Source organism: Lutra lutra, chromosome 13 (genome assembly GCF_902655055.1).
Source record: "Lutra lutra chromosome 13, mLutLut1.2, whole genome shotgun sequence".
NCBI lineage: Eukaryota > Metazoa > Chordata > Mammalia > Carnivora > Mustelidae > Lutra > Lutra lutra.
Genome location: NC_062290.1, coordinates 88,444,504 through 88,471,098, shown reverse-complemented (window position 1 = coordinate 88,471,098; position 26,595 = coordinate 88,444,504). Strand labels below are relative to the sequence as shown.

At 50.3% G+C, this 26,595-nt stretch overlaps 1 protein-coding gene and 1 long non-coding RNA gene across 4 annotated transcripts; both read right to left on the bottom strand.

Annotated features, from left to right (window-relative positions):
- Positions 1 to 6,648: 6,648 nt before the first annotated feature.
- On the bottom strand, positions 6,649 to 11,664 carry LOC125084061 (uncharacterized). Its single transcript, XR_007122454.1, has 2 exons — positions 11,316 to 11,664; positions 6,649 to 6,872 (listed from the first exon to the last, which is right to left on the bottom strand). It is a non-coding gene; the product is annotated as an uncharacterized LOC125084061 (long non-coding RNA).
- A 6,413-nt stretch (positions 11,665 to 18,077) lies between these two features.
- Positions 18,078 to 26,595, bottom strand: SWI5 (SWI5 homologous recombination repair protein). 3 transcript variants are annotated; one of them, XM_047699038.1, is made up of 6 exons: positions 26,394 to 26,588; positions 26,048 to 26,096; positions 24,099 to 24,220; positions 22,557 to 22,651; positions 19,254 to 19,324; positions 18,100 to 18,217 (listed from the first exon to the last, which is right to left on the bottom strand). In XM_047699038.1, exons 1-6 carry the CDS (start codon positions 26,489 to 26,491, stop codon positions 18,197 to 18,199), a joined length of 456 nt encoding a protein of 151 aa, XP_047554994.1. In that variant the 5' UTR covers positions 26,492 to 26,588; the 3' UTR covers positions 18,100 to 18,196. The 3 variants fall into 3 exon arrangements, with proteins under 3 accessions (XP_047554993.1, XP_047554994.1, XP_047554995.1); XM_047699037.1 differs by having other exon boundaries at positions 18,078 to 19,324; positions 26,394 to 26,595; XM_047699039.1 differs by lacking the exons at positions 18,100 to 18,217; positions 19,254 to 19,324 and adding an exon at positions 20,670 to 21,009 and having other exon boundaries at positions 26,394 to 26,577.

Sequence of the window (26,595 nt, the reverse complement as noted above, 5' to 3'; positions counted from 1 at the left end):
GATTGTGAGATTGAGCCCCATGTTGGGCTCTGTGCTGAATAGGGAGTCTGCTTGAAGATTCTCTCTCTCCCTCTTCCTCTGCCCTTCCTCAACCCTCCCCTTGCTCATGTGCACTCTCTGTGTCAAATAAACAAATCTTTAAAAAAAAAAAAAAAAAAGTGGAGAGATCTTTGAGAATCCACATTCTGGCCCCAAACCTTGGATTCTGACTCAGTGGGTCTGGACTAGGGCCTGGCAAGTCTGCATTTTGGCAAGTCCCTAAGGATTCTGATACCAGAGCTATAAAAACAGCCCCCCAGCCCAGGAACCAGCTAGGTGTGGCCATTCCCTTCTGCGGTCTTCAGGACACTTGGATGGCTATTTGAGGCTGTTTAAGAAGACAGAAGCCAACATCCACGAATGATGGGCACAGGGAGCTCGTTTATCAGGGGCGCCCTAACAGAGTACCACGAACCAAGTGGCTTCAACAGCAGAAAGTGATTGTCTTGTCAGCCTAAGCATAGAAGGCGAGGGGTCCAAAAGCAGAGTGTCGGCAGGGTCAGCTCTTTCTGAGGGATGAGAAAGACTCTGTGCCAAGCTTCTGTGTTGGCTTTTGGTGGTTTGCTGGCGACCTGTGGTGCTCCTTGGCTTCTAGAAGCATCACTCACATCTCTGCCTTCACGTTCCCGTGGCCTTCTCCCTGTGTGCGCGCCCGTGTCCAAATCTCCCCTTTCATAAGGACACTGGTTAGATGCAGTACTTACTATAGTCAGTATGACCTCCTCTTAACTAACTACATCTGCAATGATCGTATTTCCAAAAACAGTTCACATTCTTAGGTGCTAGGGATTAGGACTTCAACATGAGAATTGTGTAGGGACACAGTTCGAGCCACAACACATGGCTAGACCTTCACCTGGGCTGGCTCAGTGCTCCGCAGGTCACTGTTGTCATGTAGCCAAAAGACTCCCCCCAGGTCACGGCAGGTTCTGTGCTCCCCTCCCCATTGGCTGCAGATTGTCTGGGGCAGCAGGGAGAGCTCAGGGCTCCTGGGACCTAGAGGGTAGCTACCCAGGATCAGGGAATTTAGCTGTCCCCTCCGGGGTCTCTCTCCAGGCCTTTCATTAAGCATCTCCCCTTCCCTTGTCCAATTAAGAATTTAAACTTTGGGGCACCTGGGTGGCTCAGCAGGTTAAAGCCTCTGCCTTCGGCTCGGGTCATGGTCTCGGGGTCCTGGGATCGAGCCCCGCGTCGGGCTCTCTGCTCAGCGGGGAGCCTGCTTCCCTCCTCTCTCTCTGCCTGCCTCTCTGCCTACTTGTGATCTCTCTGTCAAATAAATAAATTTTTAAAAAAGTGTTTAAAAAAAAAGAATTTAAACTTTTTATTTGATTGCACTGTATATGAGAAGTCCATCTGTATCTCATTCTAGAATTTGCAAAATTTGGGTAGTTGATCTTAGATTATGAAACAGAAAAATGGGGCCTTTGAGCGGCACAGTCCGTTAAGTGTCCAGGTCTGTTTTGGCTTGGTTTGTGATCTCGGTGGCATGAGATTGAGCCCCACACTGGGTTCCCTGCTCTGTGTGAAGTCTGTTTGAGACTCTGTCCCTCTCCCTCTGCCCCTACCCCCTGCTCACTCTCTCTCTCTTAAATAAATAAATGAGTCTTTAAAAATAAATATCTCTCTCAGGAGTCTGTTGAGATGAGGGCTTTGTCTTCTTCATGCACTGGAGCCACATCGTGGGCTCCTAGGATGGGGGGATGTGTGTGTCAAGGCTCTTGAGAGAAACAGGACCAACAGGAAGTGTGTATCTAGAGAGAGATTTATTTTAGGAAATTTGCTCACGTGGGGACACCTGGCTGGCTCAGCTGGTGGAGCATGTGACTCTTGATCATGGAGCTGTGAGGTGGAGCCCCATGTTGCATGTAGAGATCACTAAAAATAAATAAATAAATAAAAACTTTTTAAAAATTTGGTCACATGACTGTGGAACTTGGCAAATCCAAAACCTGCAGGGTAGAGCAGCAGGCGGCAGGCTGAAGACCCAGGACAGAGGGCGCCTGGGTGGCTCAGTGGGTTAGGCCTCTGCCTTCGGCTCAGGTCATGATCTCAGGGTCCTGGGATTGAGTCCCGCATCAGGCTCTCTGCTCAGCAGGGAGCCTGCTTCCTCCTCTCTCTCTCTACCTGCCTCTCTGCCTACTGTGATCTCTGTCTGTCAAATAAATAAATAAAATCTTAAAAAAAAAAAAAAAAAGAACCAGGACAGAGTAGCTATTGTAGCTTGAGCCCCAAGAGAGCCTGGAAACAGGCTCCTCCCTCTTCTGTGGAGGACCTCAGGGTTTTTTTCCCCTTCTTATTTTAAGGCCTTCAACTGATTGGATAAGGCCCACCCATACCTCTTAGGGTAACCTGATACAGCCACTGATGTACATGGTGATTTCATTTTTCAAATGCCTTCATAGCAACATGTAGACTGGTGTTGGACGAGTATCTGGGTACTGCCCCCAAACCACATCACAACAGGATGTATCTCTTTTTCATTTAGGAACACAATACATGCTCCCTCTGTGGGCTGACGTGGTCCGAGGCGCACTGTGGGACTGACCACCTGGGTTTGAATCCCAGCCCTGCCTCTCCTCAGGATGTGAACTGGGCCAGTAGCTCCATGTGGGTGAGTCTTGGTTTCCTCCATCCGTCAGGTAGAAGTGATGACAACAGTGCCTGTCTCACAGAAGGGTAAGATGAACCGAGATGAGCCCGATGAGTAAATGCCTCCAGAGAGCTGTCTTTGTGCCAGGCCCTGGGCTAAGAGCCGAACATACCTGATCTCATTTAATCCTCACATGGGCCTAGGGTTTAGGCACTATGGCTATCCCTGGTTTACGGAAGAGGAAATTGAAGGCAAATGACATGCCCAAGGACACCCCAGCAAGAGAGTTCAGGATCAGATCTATGCTGTCCAGAGTCAGCCTTCCTAACCATGAGGCCATCCTGCCTTTTTGCTGGAGCGACTGGTGGCTTACTAACGAGTCCCAGGCCTGGCACACAATAGGTGCTTAGTAACTGTGTTTAAAGAATTGAATCCCTGTTGTGATACTGAGATATAATAAGAAATACATGGTCTTCCTCCCCATCTTCTGTGGCCAGAGCACCTACAACCTGCGTGATTTCCTAAGTGACAAAGGTGAAAGGAATACCTTTGTCATTCATAATAAGGCCCCACTTCAACCACACCTGCCTGCTGAATGGGAGCTCCATAAAGCCCCCTAAATGATGTGGTTGGGAGAACTCCACGTTCCATGAACACATATAGGCGCCCAGAGGGTGGTGTACCCCGAGAGGACATGGAAGCTCCGCCCCCCTCTGCCCCACCCTGCAGTACCTTGGCAAGGAGCCCTGCGAGGCTCTTCCATTTGGCTGTTCCTGAGTTGTACCATTTATAGTAAACTGGTCACCAGCAGTTCCACAAGCTATTCAAGCAAATGATCATGATTAATGAGGGGGATCATGGGAATTCCCAATCTATAGCCGGTCGGTCCACAGACAGGTGACTATCCAAGATGCGCCATTAGCGTCTGAAGTGGGGGCCGTCTTGTGGGACTAAGCCCCGGAAACCTGTGTTAACCTGGTTAACTCCAGGCGGTTAGCATCAGAATTGAGTTAAATTGTGGAACACCAGTCCTTGTCCCCTGAGAATTGTTTGTATGGAAAACCACACACGGGTGATGTCAGTAGTATTGTGAGCAGAGAGGGAACGGGTTTTCCTTTCACCTGTATATGAGTTCAGTGTCTGTATGTTGACTATATGGAAACCCAAATGGTTACTTGTTTAACAAAGTGGAATTATAATATACATGGCGTGTCACAACTTGCTTCTTTCGTGTGTGATAGAGCGTGGCCATTTCTCCCTGTCTGTCCATCAGGTACAGGGGCTCCTTCCTCCAGACCCTATGTGGGTGGCCCAGGGGTACAGGAAAGCTCCAACCTTCTCCCACCTTGGGTTGTTCCTCTCTATCAGACAGAATCTATCTACTCTATTGCCAGGAGGATGGGACAGCTTTCCCAAAGGCTTGGGGTTCCAGCCACTTTACCCAGAATTCGACCAACAAATACGAGTGCCCAGTATTTTCCTGATCCCGCCACAGGCACCAGGAATACTTTAGTAAAGGGGACAGCTCCAAAACAGCCAGGAGAGAATGTTAAACAGGGCAGCTTAGGAAGGGGTCATTTGAATAAAAAGCTGAAGGGGGTCCGGCACAGAGCCAGGGAGATTATCTGGAGGAAGAAGCCTTTTAGGCTAAGGGAATGGCAAGCGCAGGTCAAAGAGTGTCTCTCTGATTTATCCGGGGACAATAGGTCCTCTGAGGAGAAGCAATATCCAGATTGACTTGATTGCCTCCAAATAGGAATTACCTTAAAGACGTTTGCACCCAAAGTGAGTGTTCTGCATTGTCAGAAGGTGGGACCTTGGACCTTTAGCTTTGTAATCTGACCGAGAATCTGCTGGATGAACGATCCACCTGGGTTTCGTCACCTGTGCGTTTTCTTTCTTTCTTTTTTTAAAGGATTATTTATTTGACAGAGAGAGAGAGAGAGAGATCAGATATAGGCAGAGGGGTGGGGGAAGCAGGTGCCCTGCTGAGAAGAGAGCCCGATGTGGGGCTCGATTCTGGGACCCTGAGATCATGACCTGAGCCGAAGGCAGATGCTTAACCCACTGAGCCACCCAAGCGCCCTCACCTGTGCATCTTCTTGAACCTCACAGGGTTAAGAGCTAGGGTGACTAGGATTTGTTCCTTCAGAGGCTCTGGCCCCTTAGGGCCTCTCTTCTGACACTTGCACCAACTTCACCAGAAGGTAGAAACTGGCTGCCCATGATGCCTTCCTGAAAAACTAAGCTCGTGCCATCACTATCAGTTACTCCCAGGGCCTAGCACCCAGGCCCAGGGCCTGGCCACATCCGGTGGTCAGCAGGCCAAGTGCTTTGAAAAGGACAGTGATATATGTTATATATATATATATATATATATATATATATATATATATATATCGTATATATATATATGATATATATGCGATATATATATATATATTTAAAAGATTTTTATTTATTTGACAGAGAGAGATCACAAGTAGGCAGAGAGGCAGGTGGTGGAGTGAGGAAGCAGGCTCCCTGCTGAGCAGAAAGCCCGATGTGGGGCTCAATCCCAGGACCTTGAGATCATGACCTGAGCTGAAGGCAAAGGCCTAATCCACTGAGCCTGGGTCACAGGCACCCCATGAAAAGGACAGTGATATTAACAAGAGTGGCTGTCACTTATAGCGGGTTTCTGCCAAGCAGGCTCTGTGTTGAGAATTTTACATTGACCATCTCTAGTGCTCCCATGATCACGCTGGTATGAAAGATACCATGATTGGCGTGCCTGGGTGGCTCAGTTGGTTAGGCGTCCGACTCTTGGGTTCAGCTTGGGTCATGATCTCAGAGTCGTGGGAGTTGGGATTTGAGCCCTGCATGGAGCTCCACTCACAGCACAGAGTCTGCTTAAGATTCTCTGTCTCCCTGTCTCTCTGCCTTCCCTCCTCTTGCACACCTGCTCTCTAAATCAATCAATCAATCAATTTGATTGTGGGGGACTGGAGAACCCCGAGTCATGGCCAAACTATTACATCACTAGGCAGCCTCAGTTGACTGGGAAAAACCACTCCAAGTCCCTGAGACGGTAAAATGTTTTCCTTAGGAGGAGTTTTAACCCCGAAGAGGCTAGAACTTAACAGCGATCATTAAATTGTGCCAAACATGTTAGCAATGTGAGATTTGTAAGTTGAGTTTCAGGGTGCCCTACTGAATCCATCATTTCAAGAAAGAGACTGTTTTTAAAGCCAAAACACAGGCAATGCCATATGCACCTACTGTGCACAAAGCGTGTTCTTAATAACTCCAGCAATGTCATCAGCAAACCCACAGGCCTCTGTATCTGCCCGTTGCCCATGGGTGTGCAGCCTTGTCCCTGTGTGTCTGGGTGGGCCTTTGGTGGCAGATGGGCCAGGGTGTGAACATCAACCCAGTCTATCCATGGAAAAAATGTGAATTAATTCAGTCTTCCCCCACCCACTTCTGTGGGCCAGCCACTGCTCTGGCACTGGTGTCCAAGGACAGAGAACACCCTTAGTCTCCCGGAGTGTGTGTCCCAAGAGGAGCGGGTGGGAAAATAATGGGAGAAATGAGTGCTTGGAAGGAAACCTGCGTCCACGTCTATAAAATCTGTCTTTCCTCCTGTAACTAAGGATGGACTCCCGGGGCTGCTACCCTAGGCCAACCCTCGACGGGCATACCTTGGAGACATTGTGGGTTCAGTTCGCCGCACAGTTCAGTTCAGAGCATGGCAATAAAGTGAATCATGAAAAGTGAGTTAAATGAACTTTTATGTTTCCCACTGTATATAAAAGTTATGTTTACACCCTATTGCAGTCTATTAAGTACGCCATAGAATTATGTCTAAAAAAACAATACAGGGCTCGGTGGCTCGTTAAGTTAATCGTCCGACTCTTGATTTCGGCTCAGGTCAGATCTCAGGGTTGTGAGATCGAGGCCCATGTCAGGCTCCACCCTGGGCATGGAACCTGCTTAAGATTCTCTCTCTCCCTCTGTCCCATCCTCCCCCACTTTTAAAAACACTTTATTGCTAAAAAAAAAAAAAAAAAAAAAAAGATAACTGTTATCTGAGCTTTCAGCAAATCATCATCTTTTTGCTGGTGGAGGGTCTTGCCTGGATGTCGATGCTGCCGACTGGTCAGGGTGGTGGTAGCTGAAGGTGGGTGGGCCATGAAATTTCCCAAAATAAGCCAACGGAGTTTGCTGCATCAGCTGACTCTTCCTCTCATGAATGATGTCTCTGTAGCTTGTGATGCTGTGTGATAGCATCCTGTCCACAGTAGGGGTTTTCTCAAAGTGGGATCCCTGATAAAAACCCTCAACAAAGTAGGGATGTATGGAAGATACCTCAACATCATAAAAGTCATATATAAAAGACCCACAGCTAACATCGACTTCAGTGGGGGAAAAAATGAGACCCTTTCCCCAATGGTCAGGAACAAGACAAGAATGTCTACTCTCACCATTACTTTTTTTTTTTTTTAAGATTTTATTTATTTATTTGACAGAGAGAAAGATCACAAGTAGGCAGAGAGGCAGGCAGAGGGAGAAGGGGAAGCAGGATCCTTGCTGGGCAGAAAGCTCGATGCGGGCCTCAATCCCAGGACCCTGAGACCATGACCTGAGCTGAAGGCAGAGGCTTAACCCACTGAGCCAACCAGGCGCCCTCACCATTACTATTGAACAAATTACTGGAAGTCTTAGCCTCAGCCATAAGACAACAAAAAGAAATAAAAGGCATCCTGAAATAAAAGGCAAGGAAAGTCAGACTTTCACTATTTGCAGATGACATGATACTCCCTGTAGAAAACCTGAAAGACTCCACCAAAAAAATTGTTAGAACTCACACACAAATTCAGCAAAGCCACAGGATATAAAATCAATGTGCGGAAATCTGTTGCATCTCTATACACCAATAACGAAGCAGCAGAAAACGAAATCAAGGAGTCAATCCCATTACAAAACAATAAGATACCTAGGAATAAACCTAACTAAAGAGTTGAAAGATCTGTACTCTGAAAACTACAGAAGACATATGAAAGAGATTGAAGAGGACACAGAGGAATGAAAAAGCATTCCGTGCTCAGGAACTGGAAGAACAAGCGTTGTTCAAATGTCTATACTAATTCCAAAGCAATCTAACACATTTAATGCTATTCCTATCAAAACACCACCAGCATTTTTCATAGACCTCGCACAAACCGAAATTTGTATGGAGCCACCAAAGACCCTGAATGGCCAGAGCAATCTTGAAAAAGAAAACCAAAGCTGGACACATCACAATTCTGGACTTCAAGCTCTACTATGAAGCTGTAATCATCCAGACAGTATGGTATTGATACAAAAACACACGCATAGATCAGGGGAACAGAACAGAGACCCCAGAAATGGACCTTTAACTCTATGGTCAACTAATCTTCGACAAAGCAGGAAAGAAGATCTAATGGAAAAAAGGAAGTCTCTTCAACAAATGGTGTTGCAAAAAATGCTTGACCGACTGAGCCACCCAGGCGCCCCACAAAATATATTTCTTAAACAATAACATTAGGAACTTGAAATGACTGCTTGATCCATGGGTTTCAGGATGGATGTTGTGGTAGGTGGCATGAAAACATAGTCTATTGTCCATCTCCATCACTCTCTTGGGTAACCAGGTACATTGTCAGTGAGCAGTAATATATTGAAAGCAATTTTTTTTTTCTTGAGTAGCAGGTCTCAACAGTGGGCTTAAAATATTCAATAAATTGCGCTGTAAATAGATGTGTCATCATCCAGGCTTTGTGGTTCCACTGAGAGGGCACAGGCAAAGTAGATTCGGCAATTCTTTTTTTTTTTTTTTAAGATTTTATTTTTATTTATTTGACAGACAGAGATCACAAGCAGGCAGAGAGGCAGGCAGAGAGAGAGAGAGGAGGAAGCAGGCTCCCCACCGAGTGGAGAGCCCGATGCGGGGCTTGATCCCAGGACCCTGAGATCATGACCCGAGCCAAAGGCAGAGGCTTTAACCCACTGAGCCACCCAGGCGTCCCAGATTTGGCAATTCTTAAGGGCCTTAGGATTTTTGGAATGGTCCATGAACATTCATTCGCTTTAACTTAAAGTCCCCTAACCCGAGAGCCAGCCTGTCCTTGGAAGCTTTGAAGCCGGGCATTGACTTCTCCTCTCTAGCTAGGAATGTCCTCGATGGCATCTTCTTCCAACAGAAGGCTGTTCTGTCTACATTAAAAATCTGTTATGGGGGGGGGGGGTGCCTGGGTGGCTCAGTGGGTTGAAGCCTCTGCCTTCGGCTCGGTTCGTGGTCCCAGGGTCCTGGCATCCAGCCCCACGTCGGTCGGGCTTTCTGCTCGGCGGGGAGCCTGCTTCCCTTCCTCTCTCTGCCTGCCTCTCTGCCTACTTGTGATCTGTCTGTCAGATAAATAGATAAAATCTTAAAAAAAAACAAACCAAAACTGTTATGGGGTGCCTGGGTGGCTCATTGGGTTAAAGCCTCTGCCTTCGGCTCGGGTCATGGTCTCAGGGTCCTGGGATTGAGCCCCGCATCGGGCTCTCTGCTTGGCAGGGAGCCTGCTTCCTCTCTCTCTCTCTGCCTGTGTCTCTGCCTACTTGTGATCTCTGTCTGTCAAATAAATAAATAAAGTCTTAAAAAAAAAATCTGTTGTTTCGGCGCACCTGGGTGGCTCAGTCGTTAAGCATCTGCCTTCAGCTTGGGTCATGATCCCAGAGTCCTGGGATCGAGTTCCGCATTGGACGCCCCCACCCAACGGGAAGCCTGCTTCTCCCTCTTCAACTCCCCCTGCTTGTGTTCCCTCTTTTGCCGTTTCTCTCTGTCAAATAAATAAATAAATAAAATCTTTAAAAAAAATTTGGTAAAAAAATAATCTTTTTTCGTGTAGTCGCCTGCATTAGTGATCTGAGCTAGGTCTTCTGGAGAATTTGCTGGAGCTTCTCCATCAACACTCGCTGTTTTACCTTACATTTTTATGTTACAGAGACTGGTCTCTTTCTATACCTCATGAACCAACCTCTACTTCAGGTTGTAAACTAGACTTTCTTCTGCAGCTTTTCACGTCTTTCAGCCTTTACAGCATTGAAGAGAATCAAGCCTTGATCCTGATTAGCCATTGGCTTAAGGGCATGTGTTATGGTCTGTCTGGTCTTCTATCTAAACCACTGAACACTTAGAAGCTACTATAGGGTTATTAATTGATCTAATTTCAATATTGTTGCATTTCAGAGAATAGGAAGGCTGGAGGAAAGAAAGAGACGGAGTGGGAAATGGCTGGTCAGTGGAGCAATGAGAACACACACATTGATCAGTTAAGTTCGCTGTCTCTTTTTTTTTTTTTTTTTTAAGATTTTATTTATTTATTTGACAGACAGATCACAAGTAGGCAGAGAGGCAGGCAGAGAGAGAGAGAGGGGGAAGCAGGCTCCCTGTTGAGCAGAGAGCCTGATGCAGGGCTCGATCTGAGGACCCTGGGATCATGACCTGAGCTGAACATAGAGGTTTTAACCCACTGAGCCACCCAGGCGCCCCATGTTCACTGTTTTCTTTCTTTCTTTTTTTTTTTTTAAAGATTTTATTTATTTATTTGACACAGAGAGATCGCAAGTAGGCAGAGAGAGAGAGAGAGAGAGAGGGAAGCAGGCTCCCTGCTGAGCAGAGAGCCCGATGCGGGACTCGATCCCAGGACCCTGAGATCATGACCTGAGCCGAAGGCAGCGGCTTAACCCACTGAGCCACCCAGGTGCCCCTGTTCACTGTTTTCTATGAGCAAAGTTCATGGTGCCCCCCCAAAAATTACAACGGTAACATCCCAGATCACTGATCACAGATCACCACAACAAATATAATAATAATGAGGGGCGCCTGGGTGGCTCAGTGGGTTAAGCCTCTGCCTTCAGCTCAGGTCATGATCTCGGGGTCCTGGGATCGAGCCCCGCATCGGACTTTCTGCTCAGTGGGGAGCCTGCTTCCTCCTCTCTCTCTCTGCCTGCCTCTCTGCCTACTTGTGATCTCTGTCTGTCAAATAAATAAATAAATAAATAAATAAATAAATCTTAAAAAAAAAAACAAACAAAAAACCCCACAAATATAATAATAATGAGAAAGTTTGGAATGTTGAGAGGATGACCGAACTGTGACGGAGGGACACAAAGTAAGCAAATGCTGTTGGAAAAATGGCGCCAGTAGGACTCAATGCCAGATTGCCACAAACCTTCAATTTGCAAACAAGTATCTGCAAAACACAATAAAGCAAAGTGCGCTACAATGAGGTATACCTGGGCTTGTGCACCTGACCCTACCGTTTCTCCTGAGCTAAGGTCATCACCCTGGCAATTCCCTGTCTCTTGGGCTTCATGATTGTCTCTTTTTTACTTGATCATTCCCATCAGCATACACACGTGCCTCTACATCTCATATCTTAAAAACACACAATGGGGGGCCCCTGGGTGGCTCAGTTGGTTAAACGTCTGCCTTTGGCTCAGGTCATGATCGTGGGGTCCTGGGATTGAGTCCCACATCGGGGCTGCCTGCTCAGCGGGGTCCTGTTTCTTCCTCCCCCTTGCCTGCCACTGCCCCTGCCTGTTCTCTCTCAAATAAATAAAAATTTAAAAAATTTAAAAACACACAAGTAGAAAACAGCACGGCAGTTCCTCAAAAAATTAAACATAGAATTACCATAGGATTCGGCAGTTCCACTTCTGGACATACACCCCAAAGAATTGAAGGCAAAGACTCAGACGGATATTTGCACACTCACGTGCGTCACGGCATTCACGGTAGCCAAGAGAGAAACGACGCCCATGTCCATGGGAAGGATAAGTTCAAGATCAAAAATGTGGTCCATCCATACAATGAAACATTATTCAAGGATGAGAAAGGAAGGCAGTCCTGGCACCTGCCACAGCACGAATGAGGCTTGAGGATGATGTTAACTGAAACAAGCCAGTTATGAGAAGACAAATACTGGGGTGCCTGGGTGGCTCAGTGGGTTGAGTCTCTGCCTTTGGCTCAGGTCATGATCTCAGGGTCCTGGGATCAAGCCCCACATCAGGCTCTCTGCTCAGCGGGGAGCCTGCTTCCCCTGCTCTCTCTGCCTGCCTCTCTGCCTACTTGTGATCTCTCTGTCCACCCCCCCCCCCAAAAAAAACCTTTAAAAGAAAGAAAGAGAAGAAAATACCGTATGATTCCACTACTTAGGAGGTCCCTAGGGTCATCAAGGTCATATAGACAGACAGTAGAAGGTTGGGTGCCAGGGGCTGGGGAGGGGATGGGAAATGCCCCTGAACTACACTTAAAAAGGTTTAAAATGGTCAAATTTATGTATATTTTACCACCCCCACCAATTCCCATACAGAAAAACAAACATGAACTCTTTATTGACCTTAGGTCTCTCTCCAGTTACTTAGTTTCTGTACCACCTTTAAGAACAAAACCGGAAAGTCTGTCTCTGGTGACTGTCCTCTGTTCTTGTCTCATGCCGCCTGAAACCCCTCCAATCAGACTTTCAGTCTCCACTGCGCTCCAGAAACCGCTCCTGCCAAGGTCACAGTAAGCCCCTCCCGCCGCCCCCCCCCCCCCCCCCGCCTCCCCCGCCCGGGATGTCTTCAAGGGCCTTCCCCTGGGCTCCTCCTCCCTCCCTGGTTGCTTTTTGGTCTTCTTTATGGGATCCCTTATCCTCCGAGTTCTCCTCATTGGTGCTCCCAGCCTCCTTCCAGCTCTTTTCTCAGCTCACACAGTCCTAGGTGATGTCAGGGGAAATCACATGGCTCTGGAAACCAGGGGTTGTTACAAGGTGGATGTCCCCAGCTCTATGTCCGGCCTGACCTTTCCCAGGAGCTCCATCCCCAAATCCCTATCACCCAGCATTCTCGCTTCTTGGCGGCTCAAACCTCACAGAACCCAAACCCAGCTCCTTATCCCCCCCCACCCCCCCACCTCCCCTACCCCCCCAGTCCCTTCCTCGCTCCAGGGAGCCAACTCCACCCTTCCAGTCACTGTGGCCCAGATCCCAGTAGGCCCCCTTTCCCACACGCCCCATTCTTCATCCATTAGCAAATGCTGCTGGCTGTGCCTTCAAAATGCTGTTGTTTTCGGAATCTGACCATTTACCAACCTTCACCCGGGTCCACCCTCATAACCCATCCACTTGGTGGACAGAGGGATTTTGTAAAAATGCAAGTCAGACTTGTTACTTTTCTGTGCAAAGCTTTTCCTTGCTCCCCTAGAATAGAAGCCAAGGTCCTTCAAAGGCCCTCACTATCTGCTGCCCGCCCCGGCCCCACCCCTTCCCTTTCCATCATTTGCCCTAGGGAGCCCACATGGGTTTCCACACTGTTCCTCAAACGCTCCTATCTCAAGACCGTCTCCACTTGTTCAGTGCCCTCTGTCCCCTCCTGTGGGTCTCCACTCCACTGTCACCTTCCCACCCTACTTAAAACCACCCCGGGCGGGGTGGCGGGGGGACAACTCTTAAAAAAAGGAGGAGACTCTCAGTTGGTTAAGTGTCTGCCTTTGGCACAGCCCTGCATGGGGCTCCCTGCTCAGCCAGGAGCCTGCTTCTCCCTCTGCCTCTGCTGCTCCCCCTGCTTGTGTGCTCTTTCTCTAACAAGTAAATAAAACAAAACAAAAACAAAAACCTCTAAGAGACTGCCCCAGAAACCCGGCTGGCTGGCTCAGTCGGTGAAACACAGGACTCCTGATCTCAGGGTTGTGAGTTTGAGCCCCATATAGGGTTTAAGGATGACTTAAAAATAAACATCTTTAGGGGTGCCTGGGTGGCTCAGTTGGTTAAGTGGCCGGCTCTTGATATCAGCGTAGGTCATGATCTCAGGGTCCTGGGATTGAGTCCCATGCTGGGCTCTGCGTTCAGCGGGGCAGGGTGTCTGCTCAAGGATTCTCTCTCCCTCTCCCTCTGCGCCTCCCCCTGCTCCCTCTCTCTCTCTCTCTCTCTCTGAGATAAATAAATCTTAAAAAAATAAAGAAATATACATCGTAAAAAAACTCTCTTTCTGTCAAATAAAATCTTTAAAAAATATATACTTAGAAAAATTATTCTGCTCTAGAATAGGCCCCCTTTTGAGCCCAGGACCTAAACTTGAATTCATTCAATATGTCTTTGGGGAAGGGGACCCAAATTTTATAGGCTTCAGGTTCCATCTCTCTTCCCTGTTTATTCTTCTTGCTGGCACTTGGCACCATCCAAAGGATGATTTATCTTTTATTTGATTTATTGTCTTCTCCCAGCCTTAGTGTGTCGGTTCACAAGCCCTGGGATATTTGTTTTCCCACTATTGCATCCCCAGAGTTTGGAGCGGTGCCGAGAACATGCGCATTGGATATTAATGCCCAGATAACCGCAGCTTTCAATGTAAGAATTTTCTCTTTATAGGTTGGCCCAGAGCACTCCCCTTACTCCCTCTCTCCTAGGTGCCCCCTCTCCTATTCCTACCTTCCCAGCCCTCCTGTCCCCACCCCTCCCCAGACTTTACCACCTCAGAAGCTGGGCTCTGGAAATGTCCCACTGAAAGTTAGAAGGACCTAGCACTCCTCGCCTAGAACACACATAGACATTATCATAATAATGAGCGGACACAATGGCCTGTATCTTTAGAATCATTAAACCCCACCTTCACAGCTCTGATCCCTCAGGAAGTGGCCACAACACCTTTTATTTTACCTCCAGTATAGACTCGGCCAAGTTCATGCTAACCCAGCCTCCTACAACTGTCTGTCCGTGGCACGGCCTGCTGAACTTCCTCTGTTTGGCCACGGTTTCAAAGCCAAACAAAGAACTCTTTCCAACACCATATCATCCACATCTGGATCTCCGCTGCGAATCTTGTCAGTCCCTAACTAACCCCCTCTTTCGAGCACCTTAGCAGGAAGGGTGGGACGATGGAGAGAGACGGGCTGGAGAGCAGGAGGGGCCCACATTAGTCACACTACAGAAGTGCCTGTGTGGGGGTGGTGGAGGTTGGCTGAGAGAGACAAGCATCAGGTGGGTGGCCAGGGAGGGACTGGTACTGGCCGCGGTGGCAGGGGGTGGGGGATGGGGGCTGTCTGGGGGCGCCTGCCAGTCCCCTTGTGGTCTGCAATGCAGCCTGTGGTTAGAGTGACTCCCCGTCCAGCCCTCTTCCACGTGGTCCCCGCCGCCGACCGCTGCAAGTACTTCCTGAGCCCCTGATAAGTCAGAAGCAAGAGGAGCCCTAAGATGGCAAGACGGGTGGAGCTGGTCCCGGCAAACCAGCCAGGCAAGTCCGCTGGAGCCAGGGGGAGGGTGGGGCGACAGGTCCCTCTGGCCAAGTGGCCGAGCCAACAAACACGGGGACCTGTGAGAGGGCTCTGGGGAGAAGGCAGATCAGATCCCACTGGAGTCTGAGCTAGAGCTGGATCTTTTGGGCCAGGACTCTAGATGGGTTGAAATATAGCTGGTTTGGAGGCAGTGTTTGATCCGACGTTATTACCCGCGGTTAGAAGCCATTTCACCAACTGCCAAGGCTCACTCACCAGAGAGGTCATATATCAAGAACACCTGGAGAGCTCGTTAAAAAAATACAGGCCTGCCCCAGGCCTACAAAATCAGAATCCCTCAGGCGGAGTCAGGCACCCAAATCTTTATTTTTAAAAAGCCCTTTCAGATAATTATGATAATCAGAGGTTTGGAAATTATTACCTGGACTTTAAAGTGCACATCTTTGGAAACTTTAACCTCTAAGTCTGCTCTTAGATGTGTGACCTTGGGAAAGTGGCTTACCCTCTCTGAGTTTCATTTGCCTCTTCTGGAAAACGGGAATAGGCTTGTACCTCTTAGGAATCTGCGCAAACACAGGCGCTATCGCGCTGAACTCTAGGCCTGGGGTCTGGCAATGCTCTCCCGGTGTTATATGCTGTGATGGTCATTCCGGCTGAGATCCTTTGGGATTCCGGGATGAACACAAGAGGCTGAGGAAGCTAAAGGTCGGGAGAGGGTCTGGTCCTGCCCCGATGTTAGGAATGAGAGGGTCCCCGGGAAGGGAGCAAAGCCTCCTGCTCAGACGAATTGGGAAAGAGGGGTCAAGGCCAAGGCTGTTCACTGTTGGCCACTGGCCTGGCTGCTAGGTCAGGGCTTGGGCAGATACAAATTCTAAGAAGCACAGGAGATTTGTGGTTAAGACCTTGAGCTTAAGGGCTCAGAGAGTTCTGGGTTCAGGTTCTAACTCCTCCTTTTGTCAACGCATAATGTTGGGTGAGAGACTCCTGGGAGGCTGGGCCTCTGCTGGGGAGGCAGGACATCCCCCCGTGGAGCCAGGCCCTGGGGTCGGACAGTGCAGCTATTAATCTGCCCTGTGACCTGGAGCGAGTCACTCCACCCCTGAGCTGCTGTTTGGAAATGGGGAGACTCCACCTAATGCACTCAGTGATTGGGAGGTGGGGATGGGATGTACCTGGTGACATGCTTGTCTCTCGGCCTGGGCGTTTCGTAAAGGGTAGCTGCTACCACCATCAACCCTTTCTCTGGGGAGCCCTCCGGCTTGTTGACAGGTTTGAGTGTGTGGCTGTCACCTTCCACCTTATTGTCAGTCCCCATCCACCTGACCCAGAACTTTCATCACAGTGCCTCCAGGGCATCCGGGGCAGGCGTGGGGGGTGGCTGCAGGCATCCTTCTCCCACCACAGTGGGGCCCTGGGCTCCTGGCCTTCCTCCCCACACCCCTTCCCCGATGCGTCCCCTTCTGAGCAGAGCCTAAGTGGGGTGCTGTTTGGTGACACTGCCTCCCTGAGGGTGGGCTGTCCAGAAATGACCCCTTTCCGTCCCCAGGGATGACAACAATGCAGGTTGTGTTGTGTTCATGCCGTAGGGGCTGGATAATAAATGGTTTTGAGTCAGGTTTACACTAGATGCGATCAAACCATTGAGGTCTGTGACAGAGGTACCCTCCTCTGCCGCCACAGAGGCGACCCCTGAGAAATGGCACTTGTCACTCTCCGCATCTCACAGCCAGTGGGCTCCTTACCGCCTGTGGCAGGGGTTGGGGTCACTCCAGACTCCTGAGAGGGGTGCTGCCCGCGAGAACCCCACTTCTGTGTGGGGCGTGTTGACGATCTGGTTGTCCTAGGCCAGTGGCTCCGCAGGCTGGGACCTTCCCAGCAAAACCTTCCTAGTGCTTGCCTCCCCCGCCTTCGGCGCATCTCTGGGCAGACACTGCCCCCTAGAGGTCTCCGCCTGCCACGACACCGGACAGACCTGACCTCACAAAAGAGGAAATGGATTCAGGTGATGCTTTCCTTTTCAGCATCCTTCTTGGTCTCAGGAGTTCTGGGCAGTGTATTCATTCATTCATTCTCAGCTTGAGAACCTGGGATCAGCCCCAGTGCCATGCGATGCCTTCCAGAAGAAACGCAACTCAGGACAACTGCCAGAATACAAGTACATAGCCACAAGAGGTCTTGGGACTCAGGTCTTTCTGTATTTTGTAAAGAGGCGAGGGTCCAGGGAAAAATGATCTCTAGTAATATTTGGAACTAGGGTTGAGGATAAGTTTAGAATCAAGCAAAATAACTAGTACAGAGTTAAGGAAAAAGGGAAGGAATAAAGCAAAGCAAATAAAGGATTAATTCCGGGAAGGTCAGGGTTAACTGGCTGGACTGGGAATGGAGAGAGTCAGCAGGTGGGAGGTGTAGGGGTTCTGGCACCGGACCCACCGTGTGATAGCAGCCTGCTCTAGAGAAAAACATAAGAAAAGAGAAAACACCCAGAATCCTCCCATCTTGAATAAGGGTTATTATTATTATTTTTAAAAGATTTTTATTTATTTATTCACAGAGAGAGAGATCACAAGTAGGCAGAGAAACAGGCAGAGAGGAGGAAGCAGGCAGACAGAGGGGGAAGCAGGCTCCCCGCTGAGCAGAGAGCCAGACGTGGGGCTCAATCCCAGGACCCTGAGATCATGACCTGAGCTGAAGGCAGAGGCTTAAACCACTGAGCCACCCAGGCGCCCCTATTATTTTTTTTTTAAGATTTTATTTATTTATTTATTTGACAGACAGAGATCACAAGCAGGCAGAGAGGCAGGCAGAGAGATAGAGGAGGAAGCAGGCTCCCTGCTGAGCAGAGAGCCCGATGCGGGGTTCGATCCCAGGACCCTGGGATCATGACCCGAGCCGAAGGCAGAGGCTTTAACCTACTGAGCCACCCAGGCGCCCCAGGGTTATTATTATTTTGGGGCATTCCCTGTTGTTTTTAATTATGTGTCTTTTTTATTTTTAATTTTTAGAGAGAGAGAGAGAGAGAGAATCTTAAGCAGGATCCATGCCCTGCACAGAGCCCGACACGGGGCTCCATCTCAAGACCCTGAGATCATGACCTGAGATGAAGTCAAGAGTCAGACCCTTAACCGACTGAGCCACTGAAGTGTCCCTTATTTTTGTTTTTTTAAAGTTTTATTTAAGTAATCTCCATGCTCCACATGGGGCTCAAACACATGAACCCCGAGATCAAGAGTTGCACCCTTTTCCGAGCGAGCCTGTCAGGCACCCACTATGTGTCTTCTTTTAACGTCTTCATTGGAGCTAATGTCTCATTGGATTTTTTTTTCAAACTGTAGGAGTTAGATCATGAAATGTGAGTTACAGAAAATAAAAACTGTACCTATCTCCCTGCAAAAATCATCAGCCCCAAATGCAGAGCTGGGTTAACACTGTGTCTGGAGTAGGGTCCCATCTGCACCAAGAGTCCAAGTAAATAGTCAGAAAATTGTCTCTAATCCCTGTCCAAGCAGACTGAGTGCCCAGTACCTGTCCTGGGTCCACCAAGATCTCCGCCTCAGGGCCTCTGTCAATGTCATTTCTCCTCCTGGAATCCTCACCCATGTTCTTGTCTGGAGGACTCCCAGTACATGCATGGGTGTCTCTACCCTGTGACATTTCCCCAGTGTCCCAAACTGGTTAGGTGCTGTTCACGTGTTTCTGTGACCCACAACAGCCTTTGATCGAACTGCATTGTCATCATTTCTTAGACCCCTGACTTCTGCTGGCAGGTGAACACTGCATGGCAGAGAACCAGGGGCTGTGGCTCCCAGCTCCTGGCATGGAGACACACAGTGTAGACAGAGATACGACAAGCCAGCTGTCTGTGTGGAGAAAATGGGGCGAGGTGGGGGGGGAACCTGCAGGTGGGGGCCTCTCCTCCTGAGGCTGCCCCCCTCACCCCAAGCCTGGCTGCTGACCTCTCTTGCTCCTCCTACACTGGAAGGTGATGTGGCCCAGGAAGCTGCAAGGGAAAAGTGAGGGGACAGCTGTGTAGGACTTCAGACATGTGAGAGACTCTGAAAGCCTGACCCCGTCCTGCACCCATCTCCAGTTAGATCACTAGCTCTCCCTCAGGACCTAGAGGTTGGGATCAGGGTCACATTTGGTAGGGAAATACTAAATACATGTGAGGTGCAGGCACAGAAGGTGTCACTCGAGATGAATCTGACAGTCTTGTCCTCAGAGGGCACCCAGGCTGGGAGGAGAACCCATGAAGGCCTCACAGTGTGGGGCCCGGGTTGGAAGGCCGGAGTCTGGAGCCAGACAGACAGGGGCTTTTGTTCCCGCTTGGCCACTGTGTGACTTTGACAGGTTGCTTCTACTCACTGAGCCTGTTTCCTCTTCTACAAAGTGAGGAGGATGATGGGAGCTGTCTGGTGTCAGGTGGTTGTGAAAACCTGTGGACACAATGACGTGAAGGTATAGGAAATGGCAAGAAATGGCCCCAAATGGGAAAGCGCTCTGGCTCTCGTGGTCATCAAGGAGGGCATGCATCCGAAACGAATGTGTGAATGTGTCTGCCACCTGGACGGGGCCGGGGCCGGGGCACAGGCATGGGCACAGGTCAGGCCAGCCACTGAGGAGCGCGGATGGGGCACTGGCAGCTAGGCAGGTGGGGCTCAGACGGCAGCCAGTCCCCGCCCCATATCCAGGTGCTCACCCTCCTTTCCCAGTCCCAGTCTCCTTTGGTGGGTTTGGGCCCCGAGACTAGTTGTTCTGGACAACTGTCTGTGAGAGGAGTGATGGCTGCCGATAGGGGGACGGGTTGATTCAGACTTGAGGCGTCTCCTCGTCTCCACTCCCTGCTGTGGATTCCAGCGAAGCCCTAAAATGCGGCAGGGGAGGGGGTAGGGGGCGGTCCCAGACCTTCATCAGATTTGATCAGTAAACTTTCCTGTGCTCAGCCACGGAGATGTGGGGTTGTTTGCTGAGGCAGCTTATGCTAACCGCCCGCCGCATATGGTCCTACTGTGATTTCTGCTTATAGAGGCCAAGTCAGTGGCTGTGATCACACGGCTCCTAGGTGGGCAGAGCTGGAACCCACACCCAGGCCTGACTCACATGGCTGGTTTTTAGAAACTGTGCTTCCTTCACCTCATGGCGGCCTGCCCTCAAGCTCTGCTATCACACTGATGATCTCAAGAAGATGTCCAGCAGGGACAGCCGGCTGAGCAGCTGGGACAGTCAGAACTCTTGGCGGGTCCAGTGTGAAATCCTGCCATTCTGGATTGCACCTGGCACTTGCAACACTCGTCTTCCTTCTGCCGGTGCTGGTGGATCAGGACAAGCAAGACACAAGGGAGAAGCGACAGCTTGCCCCACCGTGGCAGAGGACTGTAGTCGGGCCTGGAAACTTCCTTGTGCAGATGGGACTCACAAGGGAAGAATTCCCCCAGCGTCACTGCCTCACACTCAGCTCCTCCCTGCCTGGCCCCCAACCCAGAAAGGCTGTATTGCACACCATAAGCCTCAGAATGAGACTTATGCTTGAATCTCTGCTCTGCCACTTACTGGCTGTGTGACCTTGGGTAAGTCACTTTGCTTCTCTGAGCCTCAATTTGCTCATCTGTACGGGGGGGATACCAATATTCATTTCTCATGGGATGGACTAAGGCATTAGAGATAACGGATGTCAGGTGCTCAGCACCGTGCTTGGTACATGTAAGCTCGGTACAATCCAAGGCAGGCTCTCTTTCTCCAGAGGAAGATTAAGGGGCTACCAGAGGAGAGGGTCTCAATGTATAGATTCACACCCAGATTGCTTGTGTGTTTATTTACAAATGGGAGACATACACACATAGATACATCTTGGGAACATTTCAGGAAACTTGGAGCAGGGAATAGCTCTTCGCTGTCCAGCTCTTGTCTGGGCTCCCTCTGACTCAGACTGAGTTCTCTAGAAAATGGCTTCTGACACTTCCTTGCTGGGAAGCCTGTGGGTGCTGGGCTCTCACTGCCTCTCATGTTTAAATCTGCCTGTCTCACTGGGCTGTGGACAAAGGGCTGTGAACCTTGGCTCAGTCATTCACATCCAGGCCAAATTCTGGATACAGTTCTTTGGTGGTGACACCTCGGATCACGGCTGAAAGGAAAGAAAGAAGGAAGAACGCATGTCGCTTGGGAGGAGTGGAAGGGAGAATGGCCAAAGGCCTGACCTCCCCAGGACCCACTCCTGGACCTCCCCCCTGCTCCCCTAGTTGGCTGACATATCCTCTTGCTACTCCTTCCAGACCCTACCACTGTGGGCTCTGCTTGGTCACCCCAAACTAGACTTACTGAACCCTTACCCCACTTCACAGAGGAGTCAAACAGGGACTCCACACAGAGCAGCTACAGCCACCTGCTGAAAAGGCAAACTTATATTTACATCCCACCTGGGGACTGCTGAAAACCCTCACTCCTTCGCCTGGCCCATGGGTCATGCCCTGGCCATTTGGTGGTGCCATTTCTCCTGCTCCCTCAAAGACACTTTCTTCCTCCCAGGGGAAGGGGTCTCCTGAGAGGCCTATCCTTACTGCCTTAGCTCCTCCCTACCCACCACCCTGTTCAAACCTCAATATTCCTTTCCATCTCTGGCCTTTGTTTCCCTCATAACACTTAACACATTTTATAATTCCTTTGTTCATGTTCCTTTACTTACTGACCTTTCCCCACCCCTCCTCTAATACCAAAACCTGAGTCACATGAGAACGGGGTCCTTTAAGTAGGTTCACTAGGGTGCCCCACACCCTGCAGAGCAGCGCAGAGCAGGTGCTCAGTAAATGTCACCTCAGAGGAGAGGCTGCTCTGTCCTCTCCAGGTCCCAGGCCGGGAAAGACAGGTCTCAAGCTGGGTTCCATCTCCCAAGAACTGATGTGCTTAACCACCAGGCTACAGTCCCCTCACCTCCCTTTCTCCTTGGGGCCTGATCACCCTCCTTTCTCCATCTGTATTTCCCTCCTCCTGTTGTCCCCTTTCCTTCCTTGGGACCCAGTCTCCACTGGAACAGAGAAGCCCTCCCCGCCACAGACTCCTGGATGCTGATGGGCAATTCTACAGGAAGTGCTAAACTCCCGCAGCGACCAGGCAGACATCCCAGCCCCGCACCCTCTCCCACACAGTCACTGGCTGCTGAACGCTGGAGTGTCCACTGACCCCAGCCAGGTGACTGGACTGAGGCCATCCATGCCTTCGCTTCCTCCAAACCGGACTGTCCTAACCAGCCCAGGCACACAGATGTCTGTGCCTTGGCTGAGCCCTCTGGATAGTGACTGTGTTCAAGGAAGAACAAAATACTCCTTAAAGTCACAGAGTCCCCCTTCTGTGATCTTCTGCCTCTGGAGCAAGTCAGCCACTTAAGGCTGAGTAGGCCCCAGAAGACCGGGAACCACAGCCCTCAATCTAGCAGGCAGGCAAGTTCATGTTCAAACCTGCCTGGGGCACTGAAGCGGGCTCTACACTTGAGGGAAGAAACCTCAGGGACTCCTGCAAGAGCTGTACAGCTGCACCAGGGCATTCGGGGAGGGGCCGGCTGAGGAGGATAGGAAGGCTGGCAAGTTAGAGGGCCCAGGAGCAAAATCCAGACACCCCGGGGGAATGCAGACTCCTTCCCTCCAAGCCCTGGTGCTCCTCTGGGGTCCTGTTGCTCACCTAGTTTGCCTAGAAGCATCTGGCCTACATCCTTGATGTCATTATACTCATGGAGCTGGGAGATGTGGTCCTCCAGTTCATCCACACTGTAGCCTCTGGGGTGAGGGGTGGAGAGAGAGAGAGAGACTATCTTTAAGAAAGCTGAGGAGAGGGGCTCTCGGGTGGCTCAGTGGGTTAAGCCTCTGCCTTCAGCTCAGGTCATGATCTCAGGGTCCTGATATCCAGCCCCGCATCAGGCTCTCTACTCAGTGGGGAGCCTGCTTCCCCCTCTGCCTGCCTCTCTGCCTACTTGTGTTCTCTCTGTGTCAAATAAATAAAAAAATCTTATTAAAAAAGTTAAAAAAAAAAAAAAAGAAAAAAGAAAGCTGAGGAGAGGTACACCTGGATGGCTCAGTTGGTTAAGCGTCTGCCTTTAGCTCGGGTCATGATCCCAGGGTCCTAGGATCAAGTCCTGCGTCAGGCTCCCTGCTCAGTGAGGAGCCTGCCTCTCCCTCCGTCTGCCACTGTCCCCATTTGTGTTCTCTTTATCTTTCTGACAGATAAATAAATAAATCTTTATTAAATTAAACAAACAAAAAAAGAAAGCTAAGGAGGATCCAAGGTTCAGAGAGTAACAAGGCATCTATTTAAAGATTTATTTATTCATCAGAGAGAGAGAGCGCACAAGCAGGGGGAGCAGCAGGCAGAGAGGGAAGCAGACTCCCCACTGAGCAGAGAGCCCGATGTGGGACTCGATCCCAGGACCCTGAGATCAGGACCTGAGCTGAAGGCAGAGGCTTAACCCACTGAGCCCCCAGCTGCCCCACAAGACGGCTCAGGTCATGATCTCGGGGTCCTGGGATCAAGCCCCACATCGGGCTCTCTGCTCAGTGGGGAACCTGCTTTCCCCCTCTCTCTCTGCCTCCTTGTGATCTCTGTCTGTCATGTAAATAAATAAAATCTTAGAAAAACAAAAAACCACAAATGTTCACTAAGGATCTACTATGGACAAGACAGACCCTGCCCTCAGGAGGCAAATCTCCCTGTGCCCTGAGGGAGCAGTTCCCAGCCACACTGGTGCTATGTGACCCTGGCCACCGCAGGGGGATTCACAGATGGGCACATGGGTGGCTAGTCAGATTCCCCTCCTGCGTGAAATGCACATTCAAAGACTGCTCAGTCTGTGCCACCTGGCTGGAGCGAGGGCCGTGAGAAAGTCCAGGAGTTGGGGAAGAGCCAGCTTTCCCCAAGCCCTGGAGAGCCCACCTGTAGAGAGAGAATGGAGGTGGTGTGCAGACAGAAGCAGAGGCAGAGAAGGACCAGAAGCAGAAATAGAGATGGACTGAGAGAGCGATAACCTCTGCTCTGGACAGCTTTCCATTCCCTTGTTCCTGCTCCTCCTGGGTCTGACCACCCCCTACCCGAGAGAGGCTGCTGATACACGTTGAATCCCTCCATAGGACATAGCCCTTGTTTTACACTAAGCTAGTGTGGCTGGGTTTCAGTTACCGGGCCCAGGTTAAAAGTTATCTTAAGCATGCTGAGGAACCCAAAGAGACTTACTCAGATATTAACTGGACGATCTCCTTGTCCAGCAGGTCCCTCTTTTCCTTCAGTTTCTGAATGTCAAGGTGCAGAGACTCCCCACCGGCCCCATCAGCCTGGCCAGACTTGGGAGACGGCCGCTGAGCGGCACACAAAGTCATTAGCCAGAGTGACCCATTATCCACAATTCAGAACCTACACATTGTTTTCAACAACCACTGCCCCACCTTCTGCTTGGTGACCAATACCCCCTACCCCCAATAAGATTACATTGCCCTGCTGCCCTTGGAATTAGATGTAGCCCTCCAAGTTCTGGCAAGTGGAAGTTAATCAGAAATTATGTATGCAATGTCTGGGAATTGTCCTTCCAGCGAGAGGGTACGCCTTTCTCTGGCCTGTCTTCCTCCTCCCTGCTGGCTGGAATGTGGATGTAATCAAAGAGCTGAACAGTGTTTTGGGCCATAGGTAGAACCATGCTGAAGGTGCAGTGGAACAAGACAGAGGCCTGGGTTTAGGCCACCATTATTTGGGGTTTTCTTTCAGTCCTAGCCACACCTAGTCCTAATTAAAGGGCCCATCCTGGCCCCAAATCAGACCTCAGATGCTCAAGTCTGTGATGTCATTGGGCTTATAATTCCATTGGGTAACAATCCCCTTCCCCGGGGCTGCAGTTCATCTTTGCCCTTTCTGCCCCTAAATAATTATGTTTTTCCTCCAGATATCTCCATTTAAAGCTCTACTCACACTTCATCAGGAAGGCCTTCACAGACCACCCCGCCTAAAATGGTCACTCCTCAATAGCTCACTATTCTTTTGTCCTGATATTTTATAACACCCATCACCACTTGACATATACATTTCATAAATAATATTCTGTTCACTGTCAGCCTTATGCCCCTGGAGTGTAAACCCCACGAGGGCAGGGACAGTGTTTTGTTCACTGTGTCCCCAACAGGGCCTGGCACATAGTAGACACTCAATAAAACGTGTCAGGGATGCCTGGGTGGCTCAGTTGGTTAAGTATCTGCCTTTGGCTCAGGTCATGATCCCAGAGTCCTGGGATTGAGTCCTGATTCGGGCTCCCTGCTTGGCAGGGAGCCTGCTTCTCCCTCTCCCACTGCCTGCCGCTCTGCCTGCTTGTGCTCTCTCTGACAAATAAATAAATAAAATCTTAAAATAAAAAACCAAAAAACCAGGGGCGGCTGGGTGGCTCAGTGGATTAAAGCCTCTGCCTTCGGCTCAGGTCATGATCCCAGGGTCCTAGGATTGAGTCCCGATTCGGGCTCTCTGCTCTTTGGGGAGCCTGCTTCCTCCTCTCTCTCCGCCTGCCTCTCTAACTACTTGTGATCTCTGTCTGTCAAATAAATAAAATCTTAAAAAAAAAAAAAGCCACCAAGCCTGAAAAAGTACTTTTAAGGTGAAGTACAGTGTGCCAAGGGAGTGTCTCAGCAACTGGAGTGAGTCAGAAGTGGGGGTGAGGCTTCCCTGGGGGACCTCTACTCTAAAGGATGAGCAGGCACCACCTTGCTAAAGAGCTGGGAGGAAGAGTATTCCAGAAAGGGACAGTATAACCAAATGGCAAAGGCGGGAGAGAGCACGTGCCTCTGAGGGAATGAGAGTGGTTTCTGTGTGGGGTGGAACAGGTGAGGGAGGGGATCCTGGGGTTTTCAAAACCAACCACTTGTGGTGCTGTCAGCAAGGAGGAGAGACAGAGCCCACTGGGAGAGCCTGGGGTACCACCAGCAAATGCCAGGACAGGGCTTCTTTGAAGCTTGGTGGGCAGGGAGGAAGAGAAGGGGAAGGACTGAGAAATGACCTGGGGTTTCTCAGCAGAACAAGGTCTGCTGGGGGAAGGTTTGAAGAGGGCTGGGGTGGATCAGCTACTGTTGGGGATAGAGGAGGGGCCGGGAGCAGCACCGACTTCCACGGTGGAGGGTGAGAAGGGAGGGGTGCATAGACATACTCACCGGGGATCGGAAGGTCCCGCGGCAACTTTTGGAAAGTCCTGGCTGAGTCCTGGAGAGGAATCCGAGGGAAAAATGCTGATTGAGCCTAGAGTCGGCTCTGGGTGGAAAGGGGTGTGTGGGTGGTGTGGGAGGTTAGGAGTTGGGAAAGGGGTTAGTTATGGTTCAGTATCAGGGTAGGGATCCTCAAGGAAGGGGAGACTCTTGAGAGGGGGAGTGTGTGGAGGGCTAGATGGGAGGTTTCCGGAAGTGATCTCTGGGATGGGAGAGTCTGGGGCAGGGCCATGGGGAGTCCGGAAGGGGACTATGAAGGGATGCCCTTTCGCCCTGCCCTCCGCTCCTTGCCCACCTCCGGAGCCCTGGGGTCCGAGGCCCCCGTCTCGGAGGAGTATGTAGTGCAGGAGGGTCCAGGGCGAGGGCGGGAGAGCAGCCCCTCAGGCCCGCCATTTTTTCGGAATCTGATGACGGAGGCCGGGAACGGTCAGATAGGGAGATGTGCGCGCGCAGCCTGCCACCTCAAGCCCCGCCCCTCCCTCGAGGTGGGCGGGGAC